The 27,522-nt window shown below is 40.2% G+C and overlaps 1 protein-coding gene across 4 annotated transcripts in view; it reads left to right on the top strand.

The window, feature by feature from the left end:
* MYO5A (myosin VA) overlaps window positions 1-27,522 on the top strand; it is a 223,667-nt gene that overhangs the window by 131,825 nt on the left and 64,320 nt on the right. For all 4 annotated transcript variants that reach the window (XM_030930343.1, XM_030930344.1, XM_030930346.1 and 1 more), the window contains exons 12-22: window positions 2,877-3,017; window positions 5,532-5,657; window positions 7,051-7,134; window positions 10,624-10,785; window positions 11,753-11,850; window positions 15,076-15,162; window positions 15,251-15,359; window positions 18,455-18,666; window positions 19,551-19,707; window positions 23,812-24,051; window positions 25,705-25,953. In XM_030930343.1, the coding sequence (XP_030786203.1) occupies window positions 2,877-3,017; window positions 5,532-5,657; window positions 7,051-7,134; window positions 10,624-10,785; window positions 11,753-11,850; window positions 15,076-15,162; window positions 15,251-15,359; window positions 18,455-18,666; window positions 19,551-19,707; window positions 23,812-24,051; window positions 25,705-25,953 (1,665 nt within the window). The remainder of the gene's footprint in view (window positions 1-2,876; window positions 3,018-5,531; window positions 5,658-7,050; window positions 7,135-10,623; window positions 10,786-11,752; window positions 11,851-15,075; window positions 15,163-15,250; window positions 15,360-18,454; window positions 18,667-19,550; window positions 19,708-23,811; window positions 24,052-25,704; window positions 25,954-27,522) is intronic.

Genomic DNA, 27,522 nt, shown 5'->3' with positions numbered 1-27,522 from the left:
ACCACGAAATTCAAAATCCGAGTACCAAGAAATTTAATCCAAGTCAAAACCAAAACCAAAGTATCCAGCAATTCAAGTCAAGTCAAAACCAGAACAAAAGTGCCGATACAGGTACACTGTGGGTGATCAGGCCATGCTTCCACTCAAATGGAGTGGGGCAAGTTCCAAAGACTAGTCTTACCAAGTTTCAGATGTCCGGACTCCAAGTGCCAGTTCCTTCCCGGTGTTCAGCCACTGTGTTAATCCTCTATGGGGGCCTGCTACGCGCTGCTCTGATGAGGTGTTCCACCGGGACAATTGCCTACTCAGGAGCGCTCTTTGGATTGTGTCACTCAGGCTGGCCAGAGTCCCCCACAGGGATGCTCCACAGGGTAGGCCTAAGCCGTCTAAGAGGCTGCCTCAGCTGTCCGTCGGTTACCTCGCTTTCCGGTCAGGGAACCAAGAAATGTAGCAGGACAAGCCGCAGACAAAACCTCTCAGACACTGAGTTGTAGAAGGAAGGGCTTTATTCAGCTGGAAGCATCAGCAAGCTACTGCCTTAAAATCCGAGCTCCCCGAGTGCACAATTTCTGTCCCTTTTAAGGGCTCACAACATTAAAGATTTCTTTTTTTTTTTTTTTTGAGGCAGAGTCTCACTCTGTCGCCGGGGCTGGAGTGCAGTGGCCAGATCTCAGCTCACTCACTGCAAGCTCCGCCTCCCGGGTTTACGCCATTCTCCTGCCTCAGCCTCCCGAGTAGCTGGGACTACAGGCGCCCAGGCGCCCGCCACTTCGCCCGGCTAGTTTTTGTATTTTTAGTAGAGACGGGGTTTCACCGGGTTAGCCAGGATGGTCTCGATCTCCTGACCTCGTGATCCGCCCATCTCGGCCTCCCAAAGTGCTGGGATTACAGGCTTGAGCCACCGCGCCCGGCCAACATTAAAGATTTCATGTGAAAAGGTCATGATTGATTTGAGCAAGCAGGGGGTACGTGACAGGGGCTGAATGTACTGGTGGTCAGAGTGAAACAGAACAGGGCAGGGAGTTTCACAGTGTTCTATACAATGTCAGGAACATCGGTTTCTAAGTCATGAGTTGATTTGTAACTACTGGGTTTAGGCCAGGCAGGCCCAGGCCTGGTTTTGGGCCTGGCGCCGAGCTGCCTGTCTTTGGTTTTACTTCCTTGTTTTTTTCTTAAAACAGGTACTGAGTATAAAACAATATGAGAGGGTCTCTCTCTTTCCTCATTATTAGGATGACATAAATATTCTTATGGATGACTGTTTTTTGTTAAAGCTTATAATAGCTCGTTAGACTGTAAACACCGCAAATGAGGCCAGGCACAGTGGCGCACGCCTGTAATCCCAACACTTTGGGAGGCAGAGGCGGGCGGATCACGAGGTCAGGATATTGAGACCATCCTGGCTAACACGGTGAAACCCCGTCTCTACTAAAAATACAAAAATGTAGCCGGGCGTGATGGCACATGCCTGTAGTCTCAGTTACTCAGGAGGCTGAGGCAGGAGAATCGCTTGAACCCGGGAGGTGAAAGTTGCAGCGAGCCGAGATTGTGCCACTGCACTCCAGCCTTGGTGACAGAGCAAGACTCTGTCTCAAAAAAAAAAAAAAGCAAATGAGCCAAGAGTAGCATTACAGTAAGTACAGAATAAAGTGGGAAAGTTCCAGACACATGAGGAGAGTTTTCATTGGAGATCTTGTGGCATGTAAGTTTCACAGGGCGTAGGATCCTAGAAAATATGGGTTGTTTGGTCGTCATCACAAAAGTCTTTTCTTCCCACAAAAATAGCAAGATTTGTGAAAGAATTAAAGGAGACCAAAGAGATAAGTAAAGAAAGGCAGAAACTCCCTAAGAATGAGTAGCAGTCATTAGCATCTGTAGAGACTGGAAGTGGTGGTGTCAGCCGCATTGGCTGGGCAGTGGCTGGGCAGCAGACTGAAACAGGAGCCGTGGCCGTGGTTGGATTGCCCTTCCCACCTGGACTAGCTTGGCTCCCATTCATCTTTAGAGACTAGATCACACAGCCCTCATCAGGGAAGCCTACCCTGACCAGCCTGTGTCCAAACTAGATGAGGACCCTTGCTCTTATAGCTCATATTATTTTCCTTTGTAATATTACTATAGCTTGTGATTATATTCCTTGTGGTTATTTGGTTTCTGTCTGCTTTTCCCACTTGTCTCCAAGCTCCATGAGGGCAGCATCCACATCTGTGTTGTTAACCATGTGCAGTGACTGGCACATAGTAGACAGTTAATACATATTTTTGTGTGAATGGAGATGAGAAGCAATGGTGAGGACAGTGGCTGAAGCCAGAAAAGTGAGTCATAGACTCCATGACTATCAAAGATAATCAGGGCAGTCACAAAAAAGGCCAATTATTAACTAATTCTGAGCCACATGAACTTCAGCACCACAGTCCCTTAGGAGAAGTACTTTGTTATGCTGAAAGCATTGCCCAGCGTGGTTCAGTAGCCTGGAGGGCATCAACATAGTTGTTAAATGCCAGCCAAGGCATTCTCGTGTCCCATGTTGTTAGCAGCACGGTACGATAACTGAAGAAGCCAAAAATACAAAGTGTGGCTTTGAAAATATACATAATCAAAAGATCACAAAGATTGCTACATTGATCAGCCATTTAAAATACCTAGATTTACTTGTTCACCAAGAATCCTACGTAGCTGAGGTTTTCCTGTTGTTTTATTTGCTTTCTCTGTGTGTAAATCATGCTTCTCCCATGAGGTTGTTGTTGTTGAAAGCCATAGATTATCTCAAATTATGTTGGTATCATCTTAGTGTTTTGTATAAACATTGTTTCTTGACTACATTCTTTGTTACAATGATCCAGTAATGACTGCTTTTTTTTTCTTTTTCATTTCAGCATGTCTTCAAATTGGAGCAAGAAGAATATATGAAGGAACAAATTCCGTGGACACTCATAGATTTTTATGATAATCAGCCTTGTATTAATCTTATAGAATCAAAACTAGGCATTCTAGATTTACTGGATGAGGAATGCAAGGCAAGTATGATTTCCTGGGGTACTTGGTTTATCAAAATAGATGTATCAAGGTCAGAAGGTAAGGGGTTCAAAGAGAGATTCATTAGCATATCATGGAATGCCATTGTGGTGACAAGTAGGAATTATGCTTTCATTCCAAAGGGACACTAGACCCCAAGAGTTCTAATTACAGGTGAAAATAGGAGAATTTCCCTCCTCTTTTCAGCCGATTCTAAATTACATGAAAAATTGACACTAGATACTACCAATTTTAGCCACTTTTGTTATTAATTTGTTTATATTTAGTACTTTTTGTTCGGCGATAGAATTTATTTAAAGAAATGCAAGAAACTGTGCAGAAGATATTTTGAATAATAGTTCTAAATAGTTATAATTGTAAAACTAACTAGTTGTTCCATATTACTGACATATTTGACAGGGATGGAGTTGTATCTTTAATATTTAAAGGTGCAGCATGTTGGAAAAAAGTATTAGATCCCCAGCTTTACCACTGAGTGATCTTAGGCAAATCTATTCTTTCTCTTTATTTCTCTTTAGTTTATATGCAGTAGGTTACAGTTTAGCACAGGTGTACCCTCCTAAGCACCCAGACTTCCTACAACATTAAGGATGCATGTAACGAAAAGGTTCTCAGCCTCACTTGAGATTTAAAAAAATGCAAACCAAAGCAAAAATGGTACACCACTCTTTACCCATCCAGTAGGCAAATTTAGACTTGATAACTTTCATTTGATAATACTAAATGAATATTGCATATATACTCATGATGAAAAGCATGAATTCATTCAACATACTTTATAGGATATTTGACAACATTTATCATAATTTTAACTACATACCCTTGACCCAGGAATGGAACTGCTGGGAATTCCACCTTTGATTATACTTGCAAAAGTATCCAAGGTATATACATGTAAGAAGAAAACTGTGGCAGTTGTCATAATAATAACAAACAAATCAGTAACAACCTAGTAGCCATAAATAATGCAGAGAATGCTATTGTTGCGAAGCTGAAAACAATGCAAGGAGTGTGTAAAATTATCCTATTCACATACATGCCTTCAAAGAGACTTAAGAAGGCCAGGCATGGTGGGCTCACATCTGTAATCCCAGCACTTTGAGAGGCTGAGGTGGGTGGATATTTGAGTTCAGGAGTTTGAGACCAGCCTGGGCAATATGGTGAAACCCCGTCTACAAAATAATACAAAAAATTAGCTGGGCATGGTGGTGTGCACCTGTAGTCCCAGCTACTTGGGAGGCTGAGGCAGGATAATCACTTGAGCTTTGGAGGCAGAGGTTGCAGTAAGCCCAGATTGTGCCGTTGCACTCCAGTCTGGGTGACAAGAGTGAAACTGTCAAAAAAAAAAAAAGAGGGGAAGAAATAATTAAGTTGGAGGAAATGGCAAGAGGAGACTACTCTCCATTTTATATCTTTCTGAATTATAGAAATGTTTCACTGTGTACAAATGTTACCTTTATTTGGAAGAATTTTTTTTAATTTTTAATTTTGTGGGTACCTAGTTGGTGTATATGTTTATGGGGGTACATAAGATATTTTGGTATGGGCATGCAATGTATAATAATCACATCATGGAAAATCGGGCATCCATCCCCTCAAGCATTCATCTTTTGTGTTACAAACAATCCAATTATACTCTTATTCTTAAATGTATAATTAAATTATTATCAAATACTAGGACTTATTCATTCTAATTTTTTTGTATCTATTAGCCATCCCCCGTCTTCCTGCTACCCTTCCCAGCCTCTGGTAACCATCTTTCTATTCTTTATATTCATGGGTTTAGTTGCTTTAATTTTTAGATCCCACAAATAGATGAGAATATGTAATGTTTGTCTTTCTGTTTAAAAGAATTTTGAAAACATATATAATAGCCCTGATATTTCATGGGAAGCTTTTTTTTTTTTTTTTTTGAGACGGAATTTCGCTTTTGTCGCCCAGGCTGGAGTACAATGGTGTGACCTCTGCTCACTGCAACATCCTTCTCCCAGGTTCAAGGGATTCTCCTGCCTCAATCTTCTGAGTAGCTGGGATTACAGGTGCCCGTCACCATGCCTGGCTAATTTTTTGTATTTTTAGTAGAGATGGGGTTTCACCATTCTGGTCAGGCTGGTCTCAAACTCCTGACCTCAGGTGATTCACCCACCTTGGCCTCCCAAAGTGCTGAGATTACAGGCTTGAGCCACCATGCCCGGCCAGCTTTTATTGTTTAAAAAACAACAACAACAGCAAATTTGTTTCATGATTTTTCTTATAGGCAGATTGAACTGCCCCAAGATTGGGCTGGGTTGCCCATGAGAAGGTCTCAGTCATAGTATTCATTAGTAATTGGTTTTTGGCCTCTAACAATGAAATGTGGAAGGAATGAACTCCTAAACTGAATTGTAAAAGCTCTTAGGTAAAGCCAAAAAAAAAAAGATCTTTTGACAGCTGATGCATTAGAAGAATCACAGTATTTACCTTGTTTTCTTTCTTCCTTTTTCCCATGAATATAGATGCCTAAAGGCACAGATGACACCTGGGCCCAAAAATTGTACAACACACATTTGAACAAATGTACACTCTTTGAAAAGCCTCGTCTGTCAAACAAAGCTTTCATCATCCAACATTTTGCTGACAAAGTAAGGAAGCTTTGTATCATTTTTTCTTTTTGAATTCTTAAATGTGGAAAAATATCAATAGTCAGGAGTATCTTTTTTTTTCTTTGCTGATGTTTGCATTCTTCAGGGCTCAAGGGACGACAATCTTTAGTGTTGACATGTTGATTTTCTCTTCCTTTAACCTACATTGAGTTATTTGTGAAATAAGTATGGGTCTATAATTCTGAAATCCAGGAAACTCTGTAAACTAAGTTTTTTTTTTTATAACTCATTTAGCTAAACCTGATCTCTGATCTGAATTAACATGAGATTATTTATAGTCTGTCTTTATCACAGTTAGGCTGGATATTTACATATTTCACAGTAGAAATATGAATATGTTTTGTTATAGATCATTGCCTTCCATTTTGCTGGAAATATGAAAAAATGGTGCATGTACATACTACATCTTAAATGCCTGAAAAATTCTGAGTCCTAAAGCATAGCTTATCTCAAGGGTTTCAGAATAGCAATTGTGGACTTTCGTCACCCTCTGCGATTGATTCACTGGGTCCCTTCTTTTTTTTTTTTTTTTTTTAAAGTAGAACCATCAGGAAAAACTGCCTTGGGTCCCTTCTAATAAGGCATACTGTCTTACTGCTTCACAAGTTCCATAGTGTACTTAGCAAATCACAAGCAATGAGAGTAATTTATATTTCAAGGAGACTGTGGTGTAGGCTTTGGGGTAAGTTTCACAGGGTCTCCTTTAGGGATTGAGGGCTTTCTAAGTCTGCCCTAATTCCATCTAGAAGCCTTGAGATGACCCTAGGGCCACCTAAAGGTTTTATCTTGCAAGCTTTGACCCTCTTGAATGGCAGACAACTGAAGTTGCTGGAGTTTTGGAAAAGAAATAGTCCCTTCTCAAGTAGTCCCACTTTACCAAATCATGCAATATTTCCCCAGCCTTCACCTTCATCCATCAGCAGCTTTTCACCTCTGTCCCCATCGGACCCTCGTTTGTTCCTTCTGATTCTCTCTCCTGTTGTAATCTCTTCTAAGAGGAAACACCCCTGCTTGATGGTGACTTAGGTTGGAAGGAGATACAAGGAGTCAGCCTTGGAAGAGCTCTCTGGCCAGCATGGGAGAAGAGGATCTGCTTATGAATCTGCTCACCCACTAACTGAGAGGATCTTTTAGATCACAGTTACTTAGCACTACCACTGTTTCCTAGGAAAAACAATATTTGAGGAGTTTTATTCTAGAGTTAACATGCTTCTTACCAGGAATGGCCCTGGTTTCTTAGAAAAGACTGATAATACCCATTTGCTGAGAGCTGATCGTATAGCCTGAGACTAATAAATATTCTTGTTATTGATGATTATAATATCTATTCAAAAGTTTTATCAGTTAAGGAGATTTTTCCATGTGTTTTCAGGTGGAATACCAGTGTGAAGGATTTCTCGAAAAGAATAAAGACACTGTTTTTGAAGAACAAATTAAAGTTCTTAAATCAAGCAAGGTAACTATGGATAGGCTTACTCTAATCCAGGAGGTATTCAAAGCATTAGATTTTTAATAATAAAAATTATTTTTTTAACAAAAATCAGTTTCAGTTTTTAATTTACCAAATATATAAGACTTAGTATGTTAGTCAAAGTTATTTAGCTGCATGTCAGGTCCTGTTCTAAATGTATTAAAAATGCTAACTCATCTAATGACTCTCATTTTATGGATGAGACACCTGAGACACAGAGACTTCATGGCTAGTGAGTTTTCAAGCCAAATTAAAATCCAGGCTGTCTTGCTGAGTCTGTGCTTTTAACTCCTGTGCAATGTTTCTTTCAGTTTTTTGTGAAATTATTGCCTCCACAGTGGTTCTAGACTGTGTTGTGCCTTGGTGAGAGGCCATGAGAGAAAACAGTCTTTCTGCCCTGTCAGTTTGAAGGGAGGTGCTAGAAACATGCCCTTACACACTCCATCAAGATGGAGACTGATCACTGGATCATCACTGAGTGCAGTTCCAGGTGTGGCCCAAAGCACTTTGAAATTATTTTTCTTAGGCATAGGTACTAGAGACACTGTTTTCTAGAGGGAAAAGAATGTTCCAGATGGTAAGAGCTATGATGGCTACATTGTATTGATGATTAGGTTGATCCCCTCCTCCATCCCTTGACCTTCCATCTGGAAAGAATGGGGAGGGGAGCATGGCTCATGTTCATCCCACAGAGAGCAGAGCAGGAAGCCAGTTACTTAGATCAGCAAAACGAATATTCAGGTATTCAGCTAAAAATAAAAAATTTTCCTGTGAATTCTAGATTACAGACTGGCAGTCTTTGTTTTTCTATTTTATTCTAAGAGAATCCTTTTAACTTCAGTGGAATAGTATATGAATATTTTGACTGTTGTTTTTAGAATAAAAACCTTTACTATCTATTATTTTGATAATATAAAGATTACATAAAGACCAAATCCCAGTTTTAACCTTCAGAAAATAATAAGGTGAGACCAGGTGTGGTAGCTCATGCCTGTAATCCCAGCACTTTGGGAGGCCGAGGCAGGCAGGCTGCTTGAGCACAGGAGTATAAGATCATCCTGAGCAACATGGCAAAACCCCATCTCTACAAAAAAATACAAAAATTAGCTGGGCATGGTGGTGTATGGCTGTAGTTTCAGCTACTTGGGAAGCTGAGTGGGAGAATCACTTGAGCCTGGGAGGTTGAGGCTGCAGTGAGCCGTAATTGTGCCACTGTACTCCAGCCTGGGAGACAGTGAGACTCTGTCTCCAAAAAAAAAAAAAAAAAGGTTAAAGTGTCTAATAGTCACTGGGCATTAATTGTTTATAGTTTACAGGATTGATATGTAAGAGAAAATTCCCACAATGCCAGTCTCTAAGTATTATTCAGTTAAATATCTTTATTGATTTGATTTATAAATAATGATAAAATTCTAGTTTTATTACTTTGTCAAAGTAATTTAGCTGAAACAGAACATTCACAGGTTTTCATCTGATTCTTCTTGTTGTTGTTGTTTTGAGACAGTGTCTCACTGTCACCCAGGCTGGAGGGCAGTGATGTGATGATCATAGGACTCACTGCAGCCTCGACCTCCCCGGCTCAGGTGATCCTTCCACATCAGCCTCCCAAGTAGCTGGGACTACAGGTGCATGCCACCATGCCTGGCTAATTTTTTGTCAAGATGGGGTTTCACCATGTTGTCCAGGCTGGTCTTGAACTCCTGGTCTTAAGGGAACTACCCACCTTGGCCTCCCAAAGTGCTGGGATTACAGGCATGAGCCACCGCACCTGGCCAGGTTCTCATTCTTAAGGCATCCTTGATCAGTTGTCTTTATTCTGATTTAGTTTTCTAATTGGCTTTTGAGTCCTTAGTCGTCATAAAGTGGGTATGCGTTCTGACAAATCATTTGCAGTGACCACCAGTCTGTGTAACATTGTTGCCATTGAAGTGGGGACAGTGTGTGACTTACCTAACATAGCTTGGAGGCTTCCTCTGCTCCTGGTCTTTGCTGAAACCCAATCTAGGGGTATGAACTTCATAATTTCACTGCACCTGATAGAAGCCAGTATCACATAGTGTAAATGTGTTCTCTTGAAAGTACTAATTTTAGAAGATTAATATCTGTGTTATGTGTTTTGAGTAGAATTATTTTTGTGGTAATACAGTGTAGAGTATGTTTGTGTATTTATGTGTTTTGTCTTTTTTTTCCTGCAGCCTCTAGCTTACAACTTGAAAAGAATATATATATATATATATGGAATTATAAACTTATCGGAAGGTGCCTTATTTGATATTTTTCCACCATAAAGAAATCTTCCATTGCCACATCTAATATCAGGAAGCAGTATAAATAAATTGCAACTTGACTAAATACCACTAAATTTCAGTTCTACCAAGTACCATTAAAATGAGTTTTAACCCTCTACTTTCTGTATAGCTGATTAATAAGGGGAAGCACAGTTCATCTACTGAGTTTATGCCTCAGAGCTCTCATCTATAAAATAGAATCATGATAGCATCTAATTTATGGAATTGTTATGAAGATTAAATGGGTTGTATTAAGGTTAATAGATAAATAATTGTAGTTGCAAATATAGCTTGACTAATTAGAAGAACTGGTTTTATTTATATGGGATGTGGCACTGTTGTAAAAGTATGTACATACATCAAGATGTTCCTTTGGATTCGTTTGAAGTCTCTTTTTTTCCATAAAATTTCTCCCAACCGTATTGACTAGTATCATCTACCTACTTATTGAGTACCAGATCTTATAATAGTCTTTCACATTGCTAACCTGATAGAACACAAAATTGATTACAGGAATTGTTTGTTGAAGTTATAAATCCCTCGAAAACAAATATCAAATGTATAGGATATGGGTAGGGTTTTAAACTTTTTTTTCTGTAACCCAAATTATATTCCAAAAATTATTAGTCATAACTTTTAAAACCTTCTAATATTGTAGAATTTGTTTATGACCCTTTCCTGCTGAGATTTTCGATGATGTTTTTGAGTTAGTGCTCAGCACTTAAGTAGGCAGGCAAATAAAGCAGGTGAGTAAACACTTGATAAATAACATACAAACTTGGACTAGTGTTTTTCTCCACCTGATGCTAAAACAGTTTGTGGAAATGAAGTAATAAGGCTTTCAATTACTATTTTTCCCATAAAACAATTATAATTCAAGCCCATTAATATGTTTAAATTTGTCATTTCTTGTGGATTAGGTTTTCAAGTCCGGGTGCAGTAGTTCTGATTTTGCTTTCCCCCAGACACGGTTGTAGAATTATTGCATTTTTCCATGTTTTTTTTTATAGCTTTTACCTCACCTTCCTCTCATATTCTTGGCTCTTATCATAGATAGTGACTCTTTCTGGAGTGTAACTCTGACGGTGATTACTTAAGGAAGGGAATCTCTGTAATATTTATTTTGTGAAGGTTTACGTTCAAGTTTGGTTTAGAATGTAATTTCCTTATACTGTTTCTGACTTAGTTTAAGATGCTACCAGAACTATTTCAAGATGATGAGAAGGCCATCAGTCCAACCTCAGCCACCTCCTCAGGGCGCACACCCCTTATGCGCACTCCTGCAAAGCCCACCAAAGGCAGACCAGGCCAGATGGCCAAAGAGCACAAGAAAACGGTGGGGCATCAGGTGAGTTCAGGGAGCTGCTGCCAGGCTCCTTCCTTTCTGGCTCATCTAAACCTCAGATCTTCCCTCTTCAGCCTCCCAAGTGGGATCCTCAGTTGAGGAGAGCCTAGAACTTTGACTGTGATATCATACGACACTGTCCACTAAAACTCTTCTCCACCCAGTTTTAGACCTGTGACTGCATAAACCTTTCCCTGAATAATTTTCTGTACAGTTTAATTCTTCTAGTGCATGTCATCTCTCTCAGACCACCCCATCTTTGCTTAGTTTTCTGTTTGTTTTGTCTCTGTATTTGTATGGTGCCTCAGTCAGCTCCTTCAGAACAGGGCCCTCACCTTTCTTTGATGTCTTATGTTCTCTGAGAGTGGGAAATGTTACATACATGCTTAGTGCCTGAACAGGGAGTAGGGCTTTGAATGGAGGCTGAGTGCTCCTCAGCTTGCTCTCCTGTGCATGTGACCCTGTGCCTGGTGTAGATAGGAACAGGGCCTGACCCAGGTCCACAGCCTCCAGTCCTGATCCTAGGTCCCTAATTTTAACTCCTCTCTGCCTATCCTTTGTCATTCTCTCACTCATTACCTATACTCTTTTAAGTCATCTGCTACGTTTTCCAGTATCTTCCATCAAAATTCCCACTTTATGTGATTAAATGGCCTTAAAGCAAGGTTATATTGTTAGTTACATATGACAGCTCATAACAGATTTCTGTAGCTTCCTGTGGGGAAAAGGAGTGGGAGTATAGGAATCTATATTTAGTAGAGTAAGCATGAAAATGGTAGAATTTAGGCAAATTTTAACCAAAAGCCCTAGCATTCTTGTTTTGTGACAGCTCCTCTTCTGAAGATGGGTCAAGTTTATAAGTGGCAGAGTTATCTCCATTAGTGTCATAGGAAGAGAATTTCCCATGGTTTTACCTCATCTTTGACTTTGGACAAATCCTTGATACCCGCTTCTGCTCCTTTTCATGCAGTTCAGAAACTCCCTGCACCTGCTTATGGAAACACTCAATGCCACTACCCCTCACTATGTGCGCTGTATCAAGCCTAATGACTTCAAGTTCCCATTCACGTAAGTATTTCTGAACTACCCAATGAAAAGTACATATCTTGTAAGAAGTGCCAAATCAACCAAGCAAACCAATATTTTCCTTACATTTTTATAAGGAAAAAAATACTGGGGTAAGTCTTCATGTCTTGTAGAGGGAAACCATTACTCAGTAGATTATTTTTTCAGTTTTTGTCCCTTTTGAGAATGTGAGAATAAATTATCAGCCTTCTGAAGATTTGAAAAGTTGATGTCAACCAAGCATTCTGGTTCTGTTTTCTGTTTTGAATTTTCTTCAATTGATCTCTCTGGGATTTTTGTTGATTTGGGCATCAGGTGGAACCAGCACTGGCTAGGACAAGGCTGTTTGGCAAATGCTTACCTGCTGCTTCTCCATTGTTGAAATCATCAAAGGGTGTCTGTTTTTACCAGCACCTCCTCCTGCTTCAGATAACATGCGTGAAGGGAGAACCAATCTTTCTGGAGATTTGTTTTTACAAAACAGAAATATTTTTCTAATTTTATGTATTTATTTATTTATTTTGAGATAGAGTTTCGCTCTTCTTGCCCTGGCTGGAGTACAATAGTGTGATCTTGGCTTACCACAACCTCCGCCTCCCAGGTTCAAGCAAGTCTCCTGCCTCAGCCTCCTGAGTAGCTGGGATTACAGGCATGCACCACCACACCCAGCTAATTTTGTATTTTTAGTGGAGATGGAGTTTTATCATCTTGGCCAGGCTGGTCTTGAACTCCTGACTTCATGATCTGCCCCCCTCGGCCTCCCAAAGTGCTAGGATTACAGGCGTGAGCCACCATGCCCAGCCTATTTTTCTAATTTTAAAAGTAATACATGTACATTGTAAAGACAGTTTTCAGGAAATACAGAATAGTATAAAAATAAATGAAAAAGCATCCATCAACCGGGTGCAGTGGCTCACACCTGTAATCCCAGCACTTGGGGAGGCCGAGGTAGGTGGATCACTTGAGGTCAGGAGTTCAAAACCAGGCTGGCCAACATGGTGAAACCCTGTCTCTACTAAAAGTACAAAAATTAGCTGGGCATGGTGGCAGGCACCTGTAATCCCAGCTACTCAGGAGGCTGAGGTAGGAGAATCACTTGAACCCAGGAGACGGAGGTTGCAGTGAGCCAAGATTGCACCACTGCACTCTAGCCTGGGGGACAAGAGCGAGACTTCATCTCAAAAAAAAAAAAAAAGAGAAAAAGAAAAAGCATCCATCATACCCAGGGAGATAACTGGTATTAACTATCATACATTGTTCTTGATTAACCACCTTCCCTTCCCTCCATGCTTCGTGTGTGTGTGTGTGTGAGAGAGAGAGACACACACACACACACACACACACACACACACACAAAAGGAGGGGCCTTGTGCTATGATTGCTGTTTAGTCTTTACTTTTAATAGATTGTGAACACCTTCCCTTTTGGTAAATAAAAATCACATAATCGTAATGACTACAGAGTATCCCATTGTATAGACATAGTATCATTTATTTAAATTAGTTCCTACTGTTGGCCATTTAAGTTGTTCCAACAATGCTGTAATAAACATCCTGTGCCAAACATCTTTGTGTATTTGTCTGATTATCTCATTGGAATAATGTGATTCTAGAACTGGAATTTGTAGGTCAAAGACCAGGCACACTTAAAAAGGTTGTAATAGCTCCCACCCCCCACCCCCTCCACAGTTAATGAGTACGCTTTTCCCTACCCCTGTGCCAGTCCTACTGTCTGGAGATTCTGCCTTAGACTGAAGGGCAGTTCTGAAGGACTGCCGTCTTTCTCTCTGCTTCATCACCAAGAAGTCCTTCATGGAAGAAGTGGGAAGCAGGAAGAAGCTGCTACACTTGGGCCTCTGTCCTGGACAGCCCTCAGGACCATGACCTTTTATCAACCAACCCCATCTTCCACCACCAACGGAACACCTGAGAAGATAGCACAGGGGAGGCCTAGATGGATCGCTCAGAGCTTAACTATGGAAGTCACAGGAGCAATCATTTGGCCGAAGGGAAACCTTAATACTTCCTCTTCAGTGCCACTTTAGCTTGAGGATGCCATTTGCCTAGAGTGAAATAAATACAAAATGTAATACAAAATAAAAATCTTGTTCATTGATGTGGACGCTAGGTTTAGAACAGTAGGAATTTTTAAAAATATATAACTGAATGAGGCATATTTAATTTGTGCTTCCTGTTAGAGAAATCTCCAGGGTTGACCAGTCTTTATTCCAGGGGAGCTCTGTGTACTGATCTAATGACTTCTGAGACCTTCTTGTCAGGCCATGCCATGAAATGAGTATGGGCAAAGTACAAAGGAGCATTGTGTTGTTGTTGCTGCTGCTGTTGTTTTTTAGACGGAGTCTCGCTGTGTCGCCCAGGCTGGAGTGCAATGGCGCGGCCTCGGCTCACTGCAACCTTCACTTCCCAGGTTCAAATGATTCTCTTGCCTCAGCCTCTGGAGTAGCTGGGATTACAGGTGCCCGCCACCATGCCTGGCTAATTTTTGTATTTTTCGTAGAGACAGGGTTTCACCATGTTGGCTAGGCTGGTCTCAAACTGCTGACCTCATGATCCGCCCACCTCAGCCTCCTAAAGTGCTGGGATTACAGGAGTGAGCCACTGCACCTGGCTGTGTTGTGTTGTTTTAAATGTGCTCAGTGGACTTTCTTGTTGTTGTTGTTGTTGCTGTCGTTGTTGAGACAAAGTCTCACTCTGTCGCCCAGACTGGAGTGCAGTGGCGCGATCTTGGCTCACTGCAACCTCCACCTCCCGAGTTCAAGTGATTCTCCAGCCTCAGCCTCCCGAGTAGCTGGGATTACAGGTGTGTGCCACCATGCTCGGCTAATTTTTCTGTTTTTAGTAGAGACTGGGTTTCTCCATGTTGGCCAGGCTGTTCTCGAACTCCTGACCTCAGGTGATCTACCCTCCTGGGTCTCCCGAAATTCTGGGATTACAGATGTGAGCCACCACACCCAGCAAACTCTTATAATGGAGTTTGTGTTATAAGTTGCAGGTAATGTTTACAGCTATTTTTACTGCTGTAAAATACTGTCTCCTCTCCATTCTCTCATAGTTTTCCATTTTAATCACTGCTCCGACTTCTGAATGCTTTCTTTTCTGATTTATCCATTTGGCTCTTACAAAATAATTTGCACCCTGACTGAGGAGAGTAATTTGTGGCCACCAGCTAGGTTCTTTGTGGATTAATGGCTTTGATTTTTATGTGTAGGTTTGATGAGAAGAGGGCAGTGCAGCAGCTGAGAGCTTGCGGTGTCCTGGAAACCATCAGAATCAGTGCGGCTGGTTTCCCCTCACGGTGAGCCTGGCATTTTTCAGATGTAAGGGGTCCTAATGGGAGAAGATCCTAGTTCTTTAAGTAAACTCAGATGGTTTTCTTTTAATAGGTGGACTTACCAAGAATTTTTCAGCCGCTACCGTGTCCTAATGAAGCAGAAAGATGTGCTTAGTGACAGAAAGCAAACATGCAAGAATGTGTTAGAGAAACTGATACTGGTAAGAAAGATTTCACTTACAGTCATCTGAGCAGAAGGCCTAGTGGTTCTGACCTTGGAGAGCCCCAGGAACTTTTGTATAAGATTTTCCTAATCCAGGTCATTTCAGGGTGGGATCCGAAAGGGGCACACTACTGTGTTTAGGATGCTGGAACTAGTGAGGATGATGGTCCACTGTCAGGAGGCAGAGCTGTGAGGCCTGGACCCACACTTGAGACACATTCTTCTTAGACAGTTTGATTATTATTAGTAAAAATGTACCTAGTACTTACTTCTGGAAGACACCAGGCCAAATGCTGTGTGATTAAGAAAAAATAAGTCTTGTTCTCAGGTAATATAGTCTCACTTGGAAAGTAATACTTTTTGAAGACAAGTATAATATTTAACCATAGTGTCTATATCAAATGCTGAATGAGTGGAACAAGAAATCGGGATGACAAAGCGACGTCTAACTACGAGAAGGAGAGATTTCATGAAAGAGGTGTGTTTTGAGTCAGGCCCTGAGAATGGGTAAGGTTATGCGAAAATGGAAGGAGAATATTATAAGAGGGAGTAAAAAGCAAGGTAAGCATAGGGTTTGCTCCGAAAACAGTTTTTTGCAGTGTGAGATTTGTGTATGAGACAGTAGAGAAATGGTTAGGAAATGTAGGTTGGTGTTACAGAGAGTCTTGCAGGCCAGGCTAAAGAGTTCTGCAACTTTCCTGGGACCTGGAATGCTTGTTAAAATACAGATGTCTGGGCTCCGCCATCAGAATTTCTGATTCAGTAGGTCTGAGGTGGGCGCAAGAATTTGCATTTCCCGGGTGATACCGATGCTGTCTGAGGACTACATTTTGAGAACTACTGATCTTGATCTTAGAGAATTAAAGATTCATGAAAGGTTTTTAAAAAAATATTTTCACTTGGTTAACACTAGCCTAGATGGAGTACCTCACTTTGAGCTAATTGATCATAATTACTAGCTGCGAACTAAATGTAATGCCCCTTTGTTGTTAATAATACTTTTTCCTTGAAAGAGCTAAGTTCACCTCCTCAATAATGCTTTTTTTTTTTTTTTTTTTTTTTTTTTTTTAAACTGGGGCTTTTTGAGTTTGCACCAATTCCCTTCTTTTTTTTTTTTTTTTTTTTTTTTTTTTTTCGAGACAGAGTCTTGCTCTTTCACCCAGGCTGGAGTGCGGTGGCATGATCTCGGCTCACCGCAACCTCCACCTCCTGGGTTCAAGCCATTCTCCTGCCTCAGCCTCCCCAGTAGCTGGGATTATAGGTGTGCACCACCATACCTAGCTAATTTTTATATTTTTAGTAGAAGCAGGATTTTACCATGTTGGCCAGCCTGGTCTCAAACTCCTGACCTCATGATCCGCCTGCCTCGGTCTCCCAAAGTGCTGGGATTACAGGTGTGAGCCATTGTGCACGGCCTGCCCAATCCCCTTCTAACCTGTGTTCAGATGGGAATGTAGAGCAGAAAGTAGGAACAGGCCTATGCCTGGTCCCCTCACCCAGGCCACTTCAGGCCTGATCAGGTCTTTGCGGGAATTTAGGCAGAGGAGGCTGAAAGATGGAGGCAGGATTGGTGTGAGGTGTGAAGCGGGTCGGGGGTAAGGACCGCTTTTCTAGCTAGGGTTCCTATTTAAACTTTATTGATTTAAATTGAAATAATTTTAGATTTTTTAGATATATGTGGATGTTTCTTATTTTTTGGTTTCATGTATGAGACATGACAAGATATCTACTTATAGGGAAAAATGGTTTTCTTTATTTTCCCTTAGAATTTCAGATCACATGGCCGAGCATGGTGGCTCATGCCCTTAATCCCAGCACTTTGGGAGGCCGAGGCGGGTGGACTGCTTGAGGCCCAGAGTTCGTGGCCATCCTGGCCAACATGGTAAAACCCTGTCTCCACTAAAAATGTAAGAATTAGCTGGACGTGGTGGTGCTCACCTGTAATCCCAGCTACTTGGGAGGCTGAGGCAGGAGTATCACTTGAACCCAGAAGGCAGAGGCTGCAGTAAGCCGAGATCACAGCACTGTAGTCCAGCTTGGGAGACAGAGCAAGACTCGTCTCAAAAAAAAAAAAAAAGAATTTCAGATTACAGTAATGATTCTTATACATAAATTCCATTCTTTGATGCAAGAATGGTTACTGATTTGTATACTTCTAGATAAGGTGAATCACAATGTAATATAAATGATTATATTTTTGTAAAAGGAGTTTAAAATGATTTTTTTTTTTTTTTGAGACGGATTCTTGCTTTGTTGCCAGGCTGGAGTGCAGTGACGCGATCTTGGCTCACTGCAACCTCCACCTCCTGGGTTCAAGCGATTCCCCTGCCTCAGCCTCCCAAGTAGCTGGGAATACAGGTGCACACCACCATGCCCAGCTAATTTTTTGTATTTTAGTAGACAGGATTTCACCATGTTGGCCAGGATGTTCTCGATCTCCTGACCTCATGATTTACCCACCTTGACCTCCCAAAGTGCTAGGATTACACACGTGAGCCACTACGCCTGGCCAATTTGTAGGATTTTAAACATATTAATGGGGTTTTATTAGTTTGTTTTCAGATATTATTGATAAAGCCAAGAGATAGCTGTTTAGAAATGTAACTCAATATGAATACCCAAGAATTTTGGTTTTTGGTGTTTGAATTTGGTTTCATATGCGTTTCTTCTGCCTTATTCATCACACTGGTGTTTTTGTCCCTTCAGCTTCTCATGGAATATACAGCCCGATGTAATCCTTACAACCTGGGTCAGTCAGAGAGAGTCAACATCTCCATTTCCTTGAGATGTTTAAAACACAAACAAGCAAATAATAACTGCCTATAACCCACAACCAAGTTTTGGGCCTCAGATAATAATTCCAGGTAGAATAATTCTGGAAAATAACTCTTAAACTGCAGTTTTTCTTAAAATCCCTTCTATTTGTTCAACTTGCATAGGATTAAAAATCTGGCTCCATTAGTTAATTGTGATGTAGCCCAAGTTTTAGCTAATAGATTCATTCCTTTACTGATTCTGCTTTTAGACATTTTTTCTTTTAAATTTCATTTATATGATTACTATTTCTGAATATACAATTTATTCCAAAAATAGGACAAGGACAAATACCAGTTTGGTAAGACAAAGATCTTTTTCCGTGCCGGTCAAGTGGCCTATCTAGAAAAACTGAGAGCGGACAAACTGAGGGCTGCCTGCATCCGGATCCAGAAGATCATCCGAGGGTGGCTGCTGAGGAAGAAGTACCTACGCATGCGGAAGGCGGCCATCACCGTGCAGAGATACGTGCGGGGCTACCAGGCCCGATGGTAGGTCTCCTGGGGACAGATTGGAGTGCCCATCTAATTACTGTCCAAGGACAGTTTTGAGTGGTCACCATACCTGAAAAGATAGCACCTCACCTTTTCTTAGTTCCGAGGGACAACAAATTAACTCATAGGACAGCTAAATAGAATAAAATTTCACTCAGCCGTATGAATGATTCAGATTTATCTTCAAAACATTACAAACTGCTGCTTGCTTATGTCCTCAAAATTTTTATTTTTGATACTTTTATATTGGGCTTGAGGAAATTGTGTATAAATTAAAACAGTCATGAATATGAGCTAGTTAATAATGACTTCATTGAATAATTTTCAGGAGCAGTTAACTGAGAGGGTCTGGAAGAGAATTACACTTTAGTGTGATTACATGTTAGGTTAATTTTAATTGAGAAGTATAAGTAGAAATGAATTAATCATGAACTTATACCCTCACAAATTCAGGAAAAATATGGTAGATTAATAATGGCTAGATCCAAGAAAGATGCTGATAACTAAGTATGAGATTACTGTGTGTGTCTCTCTGCTCTATAAAGAGGGCATGGCCCAGGGTAAATGGATCCTGTTGTAGAAAGTATGAACTTTTGTGAATTTTGCTTTCTTGTAAAATCTGGCAATGTGGGCCATCCTACTTTTCAGAGTTAGGGAGGGCTCAGATGAGATAATAAATGGAAAAATACTTTGGGAAACTGTAAATTGCTATACAAATGTAAGTAAATATAAATGTTGACTTACCATGCACATTATTAGAATAATACAATGGAGGTACTACTCTTTATGCCTAAAACAGTGACACTGTTTAAGTTTCTCTAGCATGTATTCCTGCATTTTTTTCTGATTACTGACAACGTAATATTATTTTCTTTGGCCAGCTATGCTAAGTTTCTGCGCAGAACCAAGGCAGCAACCATCGTTCAAAAGTACTGGCGCATGTTTGTGGTCTGCAGGAGGTACAAGATTAGACGAGCTGCCACTATCGTTCTTCAGTCTTACTTGCGAGGCTTCTTGGCCAGAAATAGGTATCGCAAGGTGAGGCATTATTTTCAACTTTGTTTATGCATTCTATTAGCATTACAGGGGCTACGATGAATGTAGGAACTGTATGGGAACAACCAGCTATTAAAATGCTATTTGTTTATTTTAAAAAATTCTTTTTTAGAAATACGATCTCACTCTGTCAGCCTGGCTGGGGTGCAGTGGTGCAGTCATAGTACACTGCAGCCTCAGACTCCTGGTCTCAAGCAGTCCTCCCACTGTGGCCTTCCAAAGTGCTGAGATTACAAGTGTGAGCCACTGTGCGTATGCCCAGCCTGAAATGCATTTTAAAATACTAAATAATCACGTATAGTTATTACAAAAAAAAGGGGAAAAAAGCTTTTACCTCCTTTTTTCTTTGTTTATATAATTTGAAAAAAAAAATACTAGTTTACTGTGGTTGCTATAATAAATTATCACAAACTTGTTACCTTAAAACAACCGAAATTAATTCTCTCAGAGTTCTGGAGACCAGAAGTCCAAAATCATTATCACTGGGACAAAATCAAGTTGTCAGAAGGCTGCTCTCCCTCTAGAAGCTCCAGGGGAGAATCCTGGCCTCTTGCAGCTTCTGGTGGCTACCAGCATTCCTGTGCTTATAGCCACATCAGTCCGGTCTCACCCTCTGTTTTCACAGCCTTTTCTCCTCTATGTGTCTGATTCTTCTATCTGCCTCTTATAAGAATAATTATGATAGCATTTAGGTTCCACCCATGTGATCCAGGATAATCCTCCCATCTGAAGACCCTTAACCTAATCACATCTGCAAAGGCCCTTTTTCTGAATAAGTTAACATTTGCAGGTTCCAGGGATTAGCACCTAATTTCTTTGGGGCCCACTATTCAGATGACTACAGAGAACTTTGAATAGATAGAATATATGACAAACAGGTTGAAGGTTATTCCAAGAATGAGACAACCCTGGAAGAATTTACCATGGTGAAGAGGAGGCAAATTACAACATTAATGTGGTTAAAATTGTATTGACAGGTATGATGCTCCAAAAGTTTTTGACAAATAATCTTATATCTAGCGATAATTAAAGGGGTCACCAGAGTAGTCTTAATTATCACCTGTGACCATTGATGAACGATTTTTATCTCTTTCATTTTGGCAAGGTTTGGGAATCTATCCTATAGAATATATTTCAAATAAGCAAGAAATATAAGCCTGGATATTAGAGCTCTATGGACATTACCATTAGAAGGAGCATTAATGGGGTGATTTGGGTCTCTAAGCACAGGCAGTATATGGGTGTGACCTAGGCCCTATTTATATATTTATTTATTTTACTTTTTTATTTGAAGTGATTTTAGATAACAAAAAATTCGAAACTGATGAGGCTTGAATGAGTGTATTTAATAGCTGTGTTTTGAAGATAGCTACTCCAGATCTTTCTGCTTGCCCCTCCTTTATGTAATCTCATGCTCTTTCTATATAGGCATGAGATTTTAGGGAGGGAAGAGGTTTGAAGTTGGCCTTTCAGATATACCAAACTAGTTACCTTCCTGTGTTCCTCACTACTCTCCTTAGGAACATCTGAACTGGGTTTTGAGGCTACTGGTTTAGCAGTAGCAGCCTCTGGCCAGCTCAGGCTCCCACTGTGACTGGACAGGGTGGAAGGTAGCAACGTAGAGGCTTGCTCACATGTAAGCCAACAGCGATCACATTAGTGCTCCTTCTAGCTGTATTTCAGGTCCAAGGTTCCCCTTCATGAGATTTGGGGGTTTCTTAAAGGGAGTACAGGTGTTGATTAATTTCTCTCACTCATGATGAAAGTGAGATTGAAAATGGAAGCTCTGATTAGATAATGTTTCCATTTGACTAAAATTACAAAAATGGACCAATGTCCAAAGTTACATGGGAGAAGCAAATGGAACAGGAAAATTGGCATTAATAGCTTTGCTACTGTGTGTTGCTTGAGTTTAAAAGTCTTTAATTTGCCATCACTGAGACTTATCCAGTTGGTCCTTACTCATCCGGATAAGACAGATGCCTCCCTCCAGACTGTGGTGTTCAGTGAACGTTCAGAACTCCCAACCTCAGTGCAGCACGATGCAGTGGCTACACTGAAGGAAAACTGAAGGCTACCTTCGCATTAGGAAAACAGCCACAGAAGGCAGGCTTGAGAGGGCCAAAGACACTATTCAGATCTCCTGAACAACTGTGTTCACTTTGTATTTGATGGTTTAAAAGTTAACCACTTATTTATTAAATGTATCTTCTAGGATGACACATTTTAGTCATTATTTTTATCAAGTGCAATAACCTAAAATAGAAACTATTCTTTTAATGATCTTATTAAACTGCTATATATATGGATAGATGCTTTCAGAGATTTTACATTGTAAGAGTTTGATAGGGCCGGGCACGGTGGCTCACGCCAATAATCCCAGCACTTTGGGAGGCCGAGGCAGGTGGATCATCTGAGGTCAGGAGTTTGAGACCAGCCTGACCAACATGATGAAACCTTGTCTCTACTAAAAATACAAAATTAGCAGGTCATGGTGGTACATGCCTATAATCCCAGTTACTCGGGAGGCTGAGGCAGGAGAATCTCTTGAACCTGGGAGGTGGAGGTTGCAGTGAGCCGAGATCGTGCCATTGCATTCCAGCCTGGGCAACAAGAATGAAACTTAGTCTCAAGAAAGCAAAAAAAAAGAATTTGATAGGAGGTATAATGTGTCCATTTGTAATAATCACCAACAAGTATTTAAGTATATAATATTTAAATATCATTTATATCATACAAGAGTTACTTCATAAAATTATAAACATAAAAATCTACAGGTGCCAGATTTTTCTAGTTTACTTTTTCTTTTATTTTCTCTCTTGTCTTTTTTTTGAAATGGAGCTTTTCACTCTTGTTGCCTAAGCTGGAGTGCAATGGCACGATCTCGGCTCACTGCAATCTCTCCCTCCTGGGTTCAAGCTATTCTCCTGCCTCAGCCTCCTGAGTAGCTGGGATTACAGGCACCCGCCAATACGCCCAGCTAATTTTTGTATTTTATTAGAAATGGGGTTTCACCATGTTGGCCAGGCTGGTCTCAAACTCCTGACTCATGTGAACCACCCACCTTGGCCTCCCAAAGTGCTGGGATTACAGGTGTGAGTCACTGCACCTGGCTACCTCTTCTTAAAATTCAAGAATTTCTTCTCCATCTTTCCTAGAAAATGTTTACACGGTCTCTGTTTGGTGCTCTTTAGTGACAACAAATTCATGTCATAAGGCAAACTTTTGTTGTAAGTTGTTTGTAAGTTTAGGGAAATATCATGATTGTTTTTAGGAAATGTAACCTGAAATCAAAAGTAAGATTAGTTTGTTTCACATCTTGTTACTTTTACCTTTCATTTTAAAGCCCCATCCCTCCTGCCTTTGAATCCCAAAAGTGGATCCTTACTACATTTGAAATAGCAATGGAAAATTCTCACTAGAATGGTATTCCTCAAATGTGGTAAACAACAGTGTCATCTTTTAGTTTCCAAAAAAAAAAAAAAAAAAAAAATCAATAAATCAGTACAAACTTTTTAGCACCTCAAGTGTTGGCCTCTACAGACAGTTTGCTGCCCATACCTCATGTCCTCATGCACGGGCCTAATGATGCGTAGTGAGGTGGTATCAGTAGTCAGGGTGGTAGGGATATCTCTTATTTTAATATCACATAGTTTACAGGATGCCAGGTTCTGTTAATTTTATAGAGGATCATCTGTTGCCAACAGAAGTCATATACTAATAAGAAACCTAATATATTTTTTTCTTTCTTATTAAAGTTGTTTTTCTTTTGGTAATCTGGTGCTTTTTATTTAGACAGCTTCCAAATCTATATTCTGCTTAGAATTAAACACATAATATGTGCATATGACACATTTTTATTATGTTTCTGAAATCACCTTCTAAAGTCTACTTTTCAAATCACTTTTAAAAATAATTTTGTGGCCTCCATATATCTATAATATGTATAATCTACATAGTACATTGTCAATTCAACTTTTGTGTGTTTTCTTCTAGGTAATGTATGGATTTTCAGCCCAACATAGATTGATAATCTTGAGTGTAGTCCAGGGTTTTGACATTGCTTTCCGTTATCCTTTTTTGCAGATACTCCGTGAGCACAAAGCAGTCATCATTCAAAAGCGAGTCCGGGGCTGGCTGGCCCGCACACACTACAAGAGGAGTATGCATGCTATCATCTACCTTCAGTGCTGCTTCCGGCGGATGATGGCCAAGCGTGAGCTAAAGAAGCTCAAAATCGAGGCTCGCTCAGTGGAGCGCTATAAGAAACTGCACATCGGCATGGAGAACAAGATCATGCAGCTGCAGCGCAAAGTCGATGAGCAGGTGTGTTTCACAGAGGGGCCCTGAGAGTGGAGTATGCCCGAAGAAATCCACCGGGATTATTTTCAATATTGTTTTTCTTTGACTTTACCCTTCGGTCTTAGTAAAAAGTAAAATTATGACCGTATTTATTTCCATAATGAGCATGGAAGTAATTATAACTCATAAGGTGGATCACAATTGCAAAAACTAAGGCAGGAAGTTATTATTATTATTATTATTGTTACTATTATTTGAGATAGCGTCTCACTCTGTCACCCAGGCTACAGTTCAGTGGCATGTTCACAGCTCACTACAGCCTCAACCTCCTGGACTCAAGTGATCCTCCCACTACAGCCTTCTGAGTATCTGGGACTACAGGCACATACTACCACACCCAGCTAATTTTTTTATTTTGTAGAAACAGGATCTCATGTTGCCAGGCTGTTGCCTCAAGCAATCCTCCTGCCTCAGCCTCCCAAAGTACTGGGATTACAGGCATGAGCTACCATGCCTGGCAGGAAATTATTTTTGAGAACACAGATCTACTAATGCTTCAAACCTTTATGACCAAGAGTCACATTGTATGTTATTTATTTTTCAAACACCAGCTTGAACCATACTGTATTTTATACTTTGTAATGCTCTGTCACAATTATCATTTATTTTCGTGTGGTATCATGTTCATTTTACAGATGAGTTGTTTAGCATTGAAATAGTGAAAGAAGCAGGAAGATGTTCATACTTCTGATGAACTTGCAGTCTGTTGCAGAGATAAAAGTTTGATTGATTAAAGATAGTTACTAATATTTTAGCACATGTAAATGATATAAAGGAAGTTAAGAATATAAAAATGCTAAGGAGAGCAAAGCAAAACAGGGATCAGAATGAAATGGGAGGAAAGATTTTCTGAGTAGCAGGGAGAAATTTTGAGGTAGTAAACAAAGATTTGTGAGAAATTTGTGTGCGTGTATGTGTTTTGGTTTTTTTTTTTGGGGTGGGGGTAGACAGAGTCTCACCCTGTCACCCAGGCTAAAGTACAGTGGTGCAGTCACAGCTCACTACAGCCTCAAACTCCTGGGCTCAAGTGATCCTCCTGCTTCAGCCTCCCAACTTGCTAGGACTACAGGTGCACACCACCATGTCTAGCTAATTTTAAAAGTTTTTGTAAAGACAGGGTCTCATATGCCCAGGCTGGTCTTGAACTCCTGCTCTCTTGTGATCCTCCTGCCTTGGCCTCCCAAAGTGTTGAGACTATAGGTGTGGGCCCCTACACCTGGCCAACTTGTGATTTTGAGGCTGTTTTAATCATTCTTACGCATCACTAAGCTACTACATGGTTTTTAGCAACATTTTGTTCTGTTTTCAAAAACAAGTATAGATCCTCCTATTTCTGAGTTAAGAATCAAGAAATTAAGAATTTACTATGTAATTCACCTTGTGACTATGAGAAAATCACATCTGTCTTGCTTACCGCATCAAACAGAATTGAATTATTTGTCCCTGTTTTCTTCTCTCTTTGTGTCACCTAGAAGGTGTTGGTTGTGCTATTGCAAATGTTGTAGTTAGTATTTTGGTTAGATACTATATCAGTGTTATGACGATACAGCATGAATATGATGAATAAGCATGGTTTTCTCACTAAATACATATTGTTATTTATGTATATATTTAAAGAACAAAGACTATAAATGCCTTGTGGAGAAACTAACCAATCTGGAAGGAATATACAACTCTGAGACTGAGAAACTACGAAGTGACTTAGAACGTCTTCAACTAAGTGAAGAGGAAGCGAAAGTTGCCACTGGGCGGGTCCTTAGTCTGCAGGAAGAAATTGCCAAGCTCCGGAAAGACCTGGAGCAAACTCGTTCAGAGAAAAAATGCATTGAGGAACGTGCAGATCAATACAAACAAGAAACAGAGCAGGTAGGAATAATGTCCATATCCCTATCTACTCCGTACACAAAGGAAATGTGCTGTCATCATGACTTGGTCCATGTGACTCACTGTTGGTTTTATTAGAAATGTAGTACAAATTGTAGTTGAATTACTGTTAATTATTACTGTTTCCCAAGTGTTTATTTCACATTATCAATGAGTAGGCTGTAGGTCTTTTAGCAGAACTTTTGACTCTAATAAGAACAGAGGCAGAGCAGTATTTTTAGGAGAGAATGGCCAAGTACCTACTAACACTCGTATATTTAAAAAAAGAAAAAAGAAAAAAAGAAGTCCATCTGGGGCATAGACTCCTTTAAAAAAAAAAAAAGTCAGTTTCAGTTTGGGGCATAGACTCCTTTTTCATCAGTAGGGTTAATGTGATTAACCCATTCATGCCTAAGGTTGCAGTGTTTTGAATTGTAGAATTAATCTTTCTCAATGGCCTTGAGCAGTAGGATATAAATAACTCCCACATGCTTAGTGTTCCAATAATGGAACATTAGGCATAATATTTAGTACCTGATGGTAGGGATCCTTGTGGAAGCCTGCATTAAGGCTGTATTAAGAAGTCCAAGCAGGAGAAATCTAAATGCACAGTGATCGCAACCAATAGCTTTATGCAAATGGAACCCTCCCCACAAAATGCTTTCAGATTGACCAGTACTTGCATGCTACAAATTTGTATTAACATATCAAAACTTTATTAAGTATAGAAGACATTAAGATTATCAAGTAGTAATGAGATGTACTGCTGAAACATTTGTAAAAGTACCTCGACATTAGGCTTCCTGGAAAAAAGTAATTGATTTTCAGAGATTCCACTGGTATTACCATCTTTAAATGAAAACAGACTTGCCTGTGTCAGCTGTAACTGCTGGCAAGAATCCTGATATGATTTGTCTATACTGACTTCTAAATGTGAATAGCAGCATGTGCAGTGAGAACCACAGCAGGAACTTAGATGCAGGTCGGTTAGGGTAGGGTGGCTGGTAGAATTGCAGTCCTTCCATGGCATTCGAGGTTCCAATAAAGTAATTCCTGCTATATCTCTAGATCTGTACTCTATATATAGAAACAGTAGTGCCAAAAGGTGAGATTCTTTTCTGTTTTATGTAATGTTGTTTTGATACAGCAAGTTTGTTCTCTCAGAACTCAGATGTGCACTCAAAAAGATACTCTTAAATGTTTAAGATCTCTTTTCTTCCTTTAAGTCTCCCAAAACCACGGAAGCTTTCCAGCTTCTGATTCCTCAGAATCCGTCCAGTATTTAAGTGTGGTGGGAAGATTCTCCTTTCCTCTTTAAAGCCAAGTTCTTGCCTTTCTAGTCTGATAGAATAAACACACAAGCAGATTCACATGTGTTCTTTCATTTCATTTCATTTTCTCCTCTTTTCAGAGAGATAGCTGTAGGCACTACCGTTAATTCAGACATTCAGGAGGTGTTTCCTATGTTGTGTAGGCTGGTCTTGAACTCCTAGCCTCAAGCTGTTTTCCCACATTGGTCTCACAAAGTGCTGGGATTACAGGTGTGAGCCACCGTACCCGGCCCCATTAGTT

The sequence above is a fragment of the Rhinopithecus roxellana genome, chromosome 5 (assembly GCF_007565055.1).
Source record: "Rhinopithecus roxellana isolate Shanxi Qingling chromosome 5, ASM756505v1, whole genome shotgun sequence".
In the NCBI taxonomy this organism is placed as follows: domain Eukaryota; kingdom Metazoa; phylum Chordata; class Mammalia; order Primates; family Cercopithecidae; genus Rhinopithecus; species Rhinopithecus roxellana.
Note: the sequence above shows the minus strand (reverse complement) of the source record. Positions and strands in the feature narration are given on the sequence as shown.